General features: G+C 35.0%; 1 protein-coding gene across 2 annotated transcripts; it reads right to left on the bottom strand.

Annotated features, from left to right (window-relative positions):
• Positions 1-542: 542 nt before the first annotated feature.
• LOC133313352 (DUF21 domain-containing protein At1g47330) lies at positions 543-5,803 on the bottom strand. 2 transcript variants are annotated; one of them, XM_061514717.1, is made up of 12 exons: positions 5,553-5,803; positions 5,353-5,429; positions 5,137-5,220; positions 4,910-5,023; positions 4,741-4,827; positions 4,402-4,541; positions 4,229-4,316; positions 3,372-3,445; positions 3,037-3,221; positions 2,421-2,644; positions 1,349-1,395; positions 543-1,128 (listed from the first exon to the last, which is right to left on the bottom strand). In XM_061514717.1, exons 1-12 carry the CDS (start codon positions 5,728-5,730, stop codon positions 951-953), a joined length of 1,476 nt encoding a protein of 491 aa, XP_061370701.1. In that variant the 5' UTR covers positions 5,731-5,803; the 3' UTR covers positions 543-950. The 2 variants fall into 2 exon arrangements, with proteins under 2 accessions (XP_061370701.1, XP_061370702.1); XM_061514718.1 differs by having other exon boundaries at positions 2,421-2,694; positions 3,087-3,221.
• Positions 5,804-11,580: the final 5,777 nt, after the last annotated feature.

Below are 11,580 nucleotides of genomic sequence, written 5' to 3'. Positions count from 1 at the left end.
TTTTACTAAATCGTATTTTCCTTGAAATGCATACTGTTTCCCAAATTATGTAAGGCTAGAAGTTACAGGGAATTAATTTTCTACTTGCCTTCCAACCAAATTTAATAAAACAATTTTCTGTTCAGTAACTAAAGTAGAATATCAATTTACCAACAAAAAAAAAAAGTAGAATATCAAACATCACATTTTTTTAATAAATATTTATAGAAAACTGGCATAAATTATCTTATGTAACATTTGACAGAGTTTTGAAAGAAAAGAGAAAGAGGGAAAAAAAGGTTTTATTTTAGATAAATATCCATTAATTTATATTTTAATACCAGAAATTAAATAATAAAACTTCTTATAATTTCTTATTTATTTTTATAACTATTATATAATTCTCTTAACTTTTTTTTAAAAATTATCCTCCCTCCCCTTTCCCTTTGAAATCCTCTATCCAAACATAACCTTCAAATAGACAACAGCATAGCTCCAAAAAGTATTTATCCTCGGTAATGCTACGTGAAGTGCTGTTGTTGTCAAGATAAATAACAGAAAATAATGAGTGTCTCGCTGGATGTGTTACAATACAGACATACAATACTCTTTAGGAAATGATGCAACAGGAATATTTAACATTTAAATATATTCTATATATATATAGTGTTCCTTTCTGCATAATAACATGGGTTATATAAGTATCATGTTACAACAGGAAAATAAAAATTTCAGCAAACACAGCAAAGAAGAGGAGAGAGAAAGTGGACTGATAAAAAAAAAAAAAAAAAAAAAAGTGAACCCTACCTCTTTACTGTGTCTGCGAGAAATTTTTTTTTCCTCCTGTAATATTATACTTATATAACCCTAATAGCATAATGTCATTCATGGAAACTTTTACAAAAACTATATACTGCTCTGCCTTTTCAACACAAACCTATGTTATTCTCCTATTCTTCATGAATGAATTACTAATGCCTGAGAGACTCGCTTTCAGAGATTGGTTCAATTGTGGTAGGTGAGCCCGTTGCAGAAGTAGCTGTAGAAATCGAATTCGTTGGTGTGTGTCCTTGAACTGCTAAAGGAGAAGGCTGCAACAGATTTGCATCAGGGGCCTTATCCTTAGAAGCATTCATGTTTACTTTTATCCTGCATTGGCAAGAGCTAGATCAATTTAATATGCTTCATACTAGTTTACCAAAAATAAAATAAAATAAAATGCTTCATACTACAAACTAACGGTGTTCTTTTACTGCCAAACTACACTAAACCAAATACCAAGAAAAGAGTTTGTCAACTTGCCACTAAGTTATCTAATTAAACTGGTGGCCTTAAGATGACAATTAAGAGGGAACCATTTTAGACTTACTTGTTATGGATATTGACATATTCATCAGTTTCATCTAGGATCTCCTCCTGAAATGCACAAAGATATAATGAAGATGGATCAGCATATACAACTGAATTAAAAGGCAATGATAGCATGAAACCTGTAGTTGCGTTTTCAACAAATCATAATATATGAAGCTAAAAGCTCTAGCAACAAAACAACCCATTCTAGCAATTTGTAACACCTACAAGAAAAAGGAAAGTAATCCTGTAGAAGTCAAATCACGTAGTTCTTTTTTCAATACACTATGAAGTACTACGTAAAAGAGGGCGAGCCTGGAGCAGTGGTAAAGTTGTTCTTTTGCGATTGAAAGGTCACGGATTCGAATCCAGAAAACAATCTCTTTGTAATTATCCAAGGGTAAGACTGCGTACAAGGATTGCCCTCACCCCACCTTTGCTAGTCAGGATTTAATGAAGAGTGATTTTTTTTTTAATAAAGTAGTACATAATCACAGAGGGCGAACCAGAGCAGTGGTAAAGCTGTTTCTTTGTGACTGAAAGGTCACGGGTTTGAATCCGGAAAAAAAGCCTCTTTGCAATTATTTGCAAAGGTAAGGCTCCGTACAAGGATTGCCCTCACCCCACAGTCCCACACTCGCTAGTCGGGTTTAATTGGGGAGTGGTTTTTGGTTTTAAAGTAGTACATAATCATCCATACTGAGCACACATGTGACAGGAATATTGGAGGGGAAGTTATGTGCAACTGCAGTAAAAACAAATGGTGCATAAACGGACAAAAAAACAAAAGGCAGATTTCATCATTGTGTTAGTGACAACCAGAGTCGTATCATCATCGTTAAAAATAAGTATATCAAAACATACATACATACAGGACTAAATAATGTGGAGCCCAAACCACTCATTCTAATTACATCATCAACATTAACAACACCTTAACCCCAAGCTAATTGGGGTCGGTGGTAGATGAACCCAATGATAAACAAGAGGAGATTAAAAAAAAATAAAAAAAAATAAAATATATAAATAAATAAATAAATATATTAACCCTAAACCACTCATTCTAATTAGTGTACATTAAAACATCTAACCTGAAGAAGTTCTTCGATGACATCCTCCATTGTAATAACACCAACAACCATTTCATTGGGTGGAAATATTGGCAGGGGGGCATTATCAATGTCCAGGATGCAATATGAACAACCTCTGTGTCGCTTTTTATAAGCAGTAGTTGCTGGTGGGCTTTTCTTGACCTGTGCACCGCCATCAATCTTAGTAATAGTAGTCAAAGTATCGCGTGACTCCAATTTAGCACCTATATTTGTGGCCACAGTCAGGTGAATAAGATAATCACCAAAAGTTTCACTGAGTAAATCAAACCACAAAGGTTCATGAGACCAAGGAATGCAATTGAGGCATATGTCTTAAAGATACAGAAAGGAAACTACAAACGTGAAGTAAAAACCATGTGGTGCTGAAAATGACCTTCCCAAAAGTAAACACAATTTCTGGGTACAAAAGCTTCATAAATTATCAGCAAGGTCAGCAAACAAGAGAAAAGATGACCCCTTCAAGGGAACTAAAGAACAATTTAGCGTATCCCGCTTTATGAGTTTAACAAAATAACAAATTGCTAACCATACATGATATTTCAAAAGCATGCTTTGTACAAAATGAAGTTTATTCTACTTTTATCTAAATCTTTACCTATATCTAAGGGTGTGGTTTCTCCTTTGTTCTTACAGCTGTCCTTAAACTCAAGTTGTTCCCCATCTTTAACTTTTTTGGGTGCTTCCCTTTTATCATTTAGATCCCTATACACAACTGCAATATGACTGTGACCCTTCTGAAATTCATTCAGTATATCATACAGAGGCATGTTCTCTGAAACACTGCAGGATGAAGAGGAAATCATGAATACCTAGTGATTGTCCGAGCATATCAACAACAATACACAATAGACAAAAATGCTAATACATATACCATCAAGTTCATAGGTAAGGATAATGTATCTCATCTCATGTGTATGAAAAAGAATTTACCGAGGAATTTTTCTAATGATCATTTTTCTTAGAGAAACTGCAGCCCTTGAATCAACCATAAAGAGATTTTTAACCTGTACGTATATAAGAGAACAAACCGTTCAATTACAATGCATAAGTGACATAATAGCAAATAGAAAGTGCAGGATTTCCAAATTTTTTTTTTGTTACTATCTATCACGCAACAAATCCATTTTATTTCAGAGTGCCTTGATGCTGATGTTCTATTACATTATAGGTATACCCTTCACATAATATCAGATCCATAATCTATCATTAGGTATATCATAAACAATAAAAACAATCAGGATACGATAGAAGGTTTCAAGCTTGACATCAATCCTCATAAACTTCTCCCCTCATCTACCCTTAATACTTCTGTGTAAAGATCAGATTTATATATTATTTATGCATTTCCTCTGAGCAACCATTATAACAATGGATCAAAAAACCAATTGTATATCAATAATCCTCATTAACGTTACTCACTACATACAATAAATTCAAATATCATATTCCAAAACTTTATATCTCAAAGTGATAAATTGATGCCAAGAATAATTGAGATAATCTACAGCAAGAGGGAAGGGGCAAGAAAGGCTAAACAATCATATGATAGTTTGAGGCAGCCAAACACACCAATGCACAAAAACTAATAGATAAATTGGAAACTTAACATGATAATTTTCACCACAATATCAAGTCCTATCCAATACGATTACAAGAATTGTAACAGAAGATTCCAAGTTGATTATGAGAATTATAACAGAAGATTATTAAATGGGCATTATTATTGGTACTAGCAATCTACAATCCCATGCATCCACTTACAAAATCTCAAAAGGAAGAAAAATTACCAGAACCAGTCCAATAATATTTGTTGGCTCTCCTGCATAAACTGGAACTCTACTATGACCTTTTGTCATTATTGAATTCAGTGTCTCCCTTCAGCGCAGAAACGGAGGACATTTTTAGAATAAAAGAAGACATAAAAATGGTGGAGAGAATAATAAAGAATTCATAAACCCACAAATTTAGAGTTGCATCCAGATCAAGGGAAAATGCCTTTGATATGGGAGTCATGGCATCTTTTGCAGTCTTCTCAGTCAATTCAAGTGCACCAGTTATGATGGTTGTCTCATCATGTGTTAAATCTCCTCCTTTACCAGCCTAGACAAGAAAGCAAAAGTATAGCCATGCTACGTTAGATCACAAAGCAGAGCCGTATTGAACGAACTGGAACATAAGTAATATAATTTCATAAACCCACATCAAAATATTACATAAACGCATCTTAAAACATTCAAATGAATATAAAGGCAACTGTTTGATTAATTCCTCTCGGGACTTGGAATTTCGAATTATATACCTCATTCCCATGAAAATTGACAAAAGTCTTGAGCTCGGCCCTCTTTAAAAGAGCAGCATGTCCTTTACCCAACATCCAATCAAGAACCTAGAATTATTACAATCTTCATCAAATATGTTTCATACAATATCATACTAATCATACATATATAGACACACTCTAAGCACACCTTGCTGATTGGATAAGAAATGGGCAAGAATACTAGAAGAAGAACACGAACAAGTGGGGCCAGTGTTGCTCCAACAGTCAATCCATATCGAGTACAAACTGCTTGCGGCAATATCTGTAGTATCACATTCAATTGGACAAAATTAGCAATCATGGAAGAAGGAACCTTACAAAAACAAGACAGCACAGGTTTGATTTTTGTTCCTCATCACCTCAATCAATATTTACCTCTCCAAACATGAGGATGAGGGTGACAGAAATCAAGACTGCTGCATAGGGAGGCACAAGCGCATCAAGAAAAATGGGAAGAGTCTGCAATGAAAAATGGAAAAGGAAGAGAGTGTTGTAATTAAGCAAAGGAAAGCATAACCAATTCCCCTCAATGAAAAGAAAAGAAAAAGAAAGTTAAATCAGTTTATTAAAGCAACAAGAGCATAACAGTACCTCCATGGCTAAGGAGTTTCCAATTAAAAGTGTGCAAAGCAGAAGATGCTGATTCTTAACCACCGGAAAAATTTTGGCTACAAAAAAGAGAAGAATAATCTATCTCAAACTAGAGATACACGATACATGAATAGACATATGATCTAAGTTGTTGATGACTTAAATTAACGAATTAAGAAGCAGGGAAAACGGCGTCGTACCAGCATGGATGCGATCCTGAGGACGACCAGACTTGATGAGAACCTCGAGGTCGACGAGACCCAAAGACATGAGACCGAGAGTGAGACCAGCCATTAGCCCCGCAAAGCACACCAACCCTACAATCACAACCAGGTACAACCAAAATTTTGTTTCACAGCACCGCACATCAGCCGCCATCTCTCTCTCTCTCTCTCTCTCTCTCTCTGGACACAACACACAGAACAGAACAGAACAGCTTGTTCTCTTTTATGTAAGGTCTCAAGTTAGGCGATGATGCTTTTCTTTTAACATTTTTTTTTTTTTAAATATGCTTTTGACATTTTTTAATGTTATACAAGATAACGTATCCTTCGTATTTATATATTAAAAATTAGGAAAAAATTACTCTTATATAATATAAGAGTTTTTTTTTTCAATAGATTCAATGAAAACTGTGATATTTTTTTATATATAAATTATGGATCTCATCATACGTCTGTTTAAAATATAAGATAGTTTCTTTCATACAACATGAGATTAAATATACTCTAAAAATTATATCAATATTTATTTTTTATATTTTTTCAAAGAGTAAGTTAGGTATATTTTGTGAGCTTTTTGACCTTTTTTCTTCTTATTAATTAATTAATAATTATTTTGCCTCTTATTTAAAACTATCTACCAATCTGTCCCTCTTTAATCGATTAACTTGAAAATTTAATCGATTAAATGGTCAAAACTGGAAAAAATGGTTGACTTGAAGATTTAATCGATTAAATCTTTAATTTAATCGATTAAATTTCCCTCTTAATTTATTTAATTGATTAAAACTTATATTTAATCGATTAAATATCTCTAATGAGCGTGAAAGCATTGATAAAATGGCAACTCTTAATAATACGCAATCAGCTCTTAATAAAATTTGTATTTAATAGGAGCTGATTGCGTTTTGTATTTAATAGGAGGTGATTGTATTTTGTATTTAATAATAAGAGGTGATTGTGTTTTGTATTTAATAAGAGATGATTGCGTTTTATTAAGAGTTGTCATTTTACGAGTTGGTATCAATACTTTCACGTTCATTTGAGATATTTAATCGATTAAATACAAGTTTTAATCGATTAAATAAATTAAGAAGGAGATTTAATCGATTAACTTGAAGATTTAATCGATTAAATCTTCAAGTCAACTATTTTTTTCAGTTTTGACCATTTAATCGATTAAATCTTCAAGTTAATCGATTAAAGAGGGACAGATTAGTAGATAATTCTGAGTAAGGGATAAAATAATTATTAATTAATTAATAAGAGGCAAAATGGTCAAATAGCCATATTTTGTGTGTATGATGATATGAGATAATAATTCTATCGTGATAATTGTATTCTTTTTTTTATATTACCACGTTATTACCTATCTTACCAACGTGGGAGAAAAAAGAAAGAAAGTAACATATAAGAATCAATTGCTTTTGCCTTTTTTTAACGAGCAGGTTGAACCGGTTTTCCCACTTGCCCAGCTGACTAATCGCTCATCAGTTTTCTCTACTGCCAAGCGTGTGCAACAAAATATTAAATCTTTATTAACGACAGATATTAAAATTGTTTTAATTGAAGAATAATATAATGTAATATGCTGTTCGACGGTGGTCAGAGTTGTGAGCATCAATTATTGGCCTTGCTGGTTAGTGGCAGGTGCTTTTCCGCGTGTAGAACACTTGATTAATTCATTTTTTAATGCATAAAACTGTAAATTGTCAATAAAAATATTTATCATTTTAAATAATATAAATTATATTAATTTATGAGGATTATTTCACTCATGTAATATGAGAGAAATTCTCTTATGTTAAAAGACAAATAAAATAAAACTCGTCAATTTAAAAAAGAAAAGAAAAAAAGAGACATATTTTTCGAAATGAGAGTAACATAAAAGACCTATCTCATACAACATAAGAGTATGATTTCTCTTAGTTTATAGACATAAAATGATATGGGTTTCACTAAAAAAAATAAAGACAAAAAAATAAAAATATAGATTCTATTTGTGTCTATAAAATAATACAATGTGTCATTTAAAATAACACACAATTTTTTCCAACTAATAAATAAGTTACGCTTTTCTTCTACGAAAGAAATGTACAAAATAACAATCATCATATTTTAAAATCATGGGTCATTGACGATTTTTGGGTCACCAAAATGTACTAACACGAGATAGGATGAAAATTTTGTATCAAAAGGAGTGGCAAATGGCGCGTTCTCCATGCGCCATTCTTTTGTTATAGTTTTTTCTTTTAAAAAATAGATTAATCAAATTGTGCTATGTATGATACTTTAATATTATCCTTTTATAAAATATTAAGGTGTTCGTGATTTGAATTGGATAAGTTTTGAAGTAAAAAATATCTAATCGGATCCGGATAAAATATAGGCCCGTCAAAGGCCCAATGACATACAAGGAAGCTCAATCTCATTAAGGATCCAGAGTAAAGCACGATGGTCAACATCGCGCACAAGACGCAATGCCCCCATTGCGCAGGGCAAGACGCGATGCTCCCATCGCGCATGAAACCGCCCTTTGATATAAGATCCAGAAATAAGGAAGCTTACTTAAGAACCAAGGCAAGCCCACCACGTCCCTAAACTAATAGACAAATGACAGCACCAGCTCGCCGCGACTTTATCAAAGATAGCTTGATCATTAGAAGATAAGGCTATCTCAGCGAGCTCCTTAATATTAATGGCTACACGACAAACAAGCTCCTCAACATTAAGCATAGCAACTCTATTACTTTGCCTCCAAGACAAAGCAAACTTGATCACTAAGTAACATCTCCCAAGCTGCTTATCACTTTACTATAAATACATACCTATTAACACAAAGGTACATGTCTTCTTCTACATAATTAAACCTGCTCGAACCAAATCTGACTTGAGCGTCGGAGTGTCTTGCAGGTACACCCCCCATCGCGTTCCATTGAAGACCCATGGGATAAAGCGGCCCAACTGCAAGATGCTCTGACCCAAGACTATTTCAGGCTGTGTAGAGGAAGATCACATGATCGGCCCAGTTGTAAAAACATGTTCCGATCATTGGCGCCGTCGGTGGGAAGCGATAAATTTCTACTCCCACCACCACGTGCAAAACCAACGCTGAAGAATACCAGGGAAGCTCTCATACTCTTACTTTTCTATCTCGCTATTATTTTCATACAACTTTGTACATTAATTCTTCTTGGACATGACATGCGCGATGCATATGAATTTTTACATGTTGAGGAAATGAATTTTTGGTACCCAGCTTCAAAACACGCTGCTATCTTGGTATCTCTCATATGCTTATGCGATTGCCACGAGAGGGCCACTTGGCTTCATGCATGTAACATAAAATAGCCATTTGGTTTCATGCATGTAGTGCGCACTAATTGGCTTCATGCATGTATTGCACATTGGTCAGTGCGCGATGATACACGGAAGCTGCGTGATGTTGAAACTTGCATGTGCGATGTAGAAACTTGAATGTGAGATGATACATATTATTCCCAGGTGTTGCATGTGAGAGCAACAAACTAAACTATTGGCGGTCAAGCTGTAGTGATGGTCCTATTTCCCGTAGTTCCATTATACCCTCCACCTCCTACAGCCCACGAAGGATTATTACGCCACATATGTGTCATATTTCCCATACCTTAAGTATTTTGAAAGAATGTTACTGAAAGACTTGTTATCACAACGATGATAAAAAAAAGGATGCCTAGATGCGAGATGATCCTACGTTCAGAGAGGCATAGACAAATAAAGAGTTTTCTTACAAACTGTGTGGACTCACCATCTGGACTCACCTTAAAGCTTACTAAATTTATCTATTTACCAGTCAAGGAAAATAATGTGCGATGCTACCAATAGGTCAGGATGCTTCAAAAGTTAAACATATTTTCAATCCATACTTATATTTACTATGAGATCTGTCAGTTACACCTCACGGTAATACAGAGCGGTGCTCAAGCCACTTTTAATCCATTACATCAACGTATGTGCTATGGTGTATGTAGATTGGTGTATCATTACATGCTATCCGAGGAGGGTACAACATCGCGCATGTACTAATTTTTAGCGCAATACACGTCAACCCACCCAAGGCTTTATTAGCACAGTGTTATACTCAAGGCTTCGTCAAGTTTGATGCATGAACACGTCCCATATGTGATCATAATTCATGAGAAGTCCTGCAGCCATTGTCTACCTTTATCGGGATAGTGCGCGATATAGATACTACTCGAAACCTGCTAATAAATATATGTATATATGCCTACAGTACAGTGCGCAGTGATATTACTCTTGGAAGTATAGGATTAAGTTGCTGCAAAAAGTTCCAAACGTCCACCGCCTACAGACCGTGTAGGTTTGTCGAGCTGAGTATAGGACCTATTTACTAGGCCTTAAGTTTTTCTTCATATTGTCGCGCCCATAATCGGTTTTTGGCCTTAAGTACTTGGACACCTTGGCCAACCTTTAAAACCTAGCTTTATATAAGGGCTATCGCGCCTTATGTGCCATGTACTGTCCATCTTGTAAAGTTGCGGTAAAGTTATCGCGCAAACTTCTTACACGATATAGTTGTGAAGCTGCAATCGAAAGCCAGACACGATATAGTTGTGAAGCTGCAATCGAAAGCCAGCTCAAATGACTTTGCGCGATATCATTTCGAGTACCCTATATATTACTATTAATATTACAAAGTATTGAGTGCTTAGGCTTGAACTGATCATTACCTAGTGCTTAGCAAAATATAGCATGATGAAGTTATCATATGGAGGATCAACTTGGGTACAGTTATCTATATAACACAAGTGCTTGCGCGGTGGCCATGAGAAAGCCATTGGGATTTACGCATATAAAAGGGAGTAGCTATTTGTCAGTCAGCGCTCCAACTAAAAGTCCAAACATGAAGACATACTCCACTTGATAAGGACATGGTTATACTTAGTGGCCATGATTATATTCGGTAACAATTTTTTCATTATAGTTGCTGAGTGAACTATTTTAAATATGGAAACCGATTTGACTTTTGCACAGAAGGCTATTAGGTTTGGTTTGGTAGAACAAGTGGATAAGACAAACTTTACAAGCCACATGTCACATAGAAGCACTACTCCGAAAATTGTTTGTTGTGGAACCAAAGTTCAGGCTACATTTTCTATCTCACATGCTATGACAAGATATAAAACATACATAGCATAAGGCTGTATGATCCATATACCAGTAGCTTCCACATACAGCCTACTGTATTCCCAAATAAAAAATTCATCCCGCAAGGTGCAGGGATATTACGTGTGTGCATATCTTGACCATACTACTACTGCAAGAAATATGGACCATCTTTACCATATTTGTCCGAAAGAGTGACAGGTATCGAGAGGCCTTATTTTGAGTTGGCCACATCACGTCTGTATAGCCTATTCGATTATTATGACTATTCTGCTAGTATACATCATATATCTTAGCATGATACTTAAAAGCAAGATTTATCTTGCAAATTGCAAACACAGTCCTAACGCGCGTAAGACTCATCTTAGTGCAATGCTCCATGAAAGATGATCATAACAGCTGCGCTGTATTTTGCCTTGTATTTTGTTGTGAAAGTTGCAGGACCTGTGAATATATGGGAAGATATGAGTCTCGCCTACAAGGATTCATGAACAGTGAAGATATTAAATCTCACTAGGAATGCAGATAGACTTAGAGCGCAATGAAGAAAATTAAAGGATCCTTCATAAGGATCCTCCAATTACAAGGATCCCTCATAAGGATCCTCCAACTAACAGGATCCCTCGTAAGGATCCTCCAATCAAAAGGATCCTCCAATCAAAAGGATCCCTCATAAGGATCCTCCAATTAGAAGGATCCCTCACAAGGATCCTCCAAGCAAAAGGATCTCTCATAAGGATCCTCCAATTACAAGGATCCCTCATAAGGATCCTCCAAGCAAAATGATCCCTCATAAAGATCCTCCAATTACAAGGATCTCTCATAAGGATCCTCCAATTAC

This window comes from Gastrolobium bilobum, unplaced genomic scaffold (genome assembly GCF_033153095.1).
Source record: "Gastrolobium bilobum isolate Gb01-03AN ecotype WA unplaced genomic scaffold, APGP_CSIRO_Gbil_v1 utg14062, whole genome shotgun sequence".
Lineage (NCBI taxonomy): Eukaryota > Viridiplantae > Streptophyta > Magnoliopsida > Fabales > Fabaceae > Gastrolobium > Gastrolobium bilobum.
This window is presented reverse-complemented; position numbering and strand designations above follow the sequence as displayed.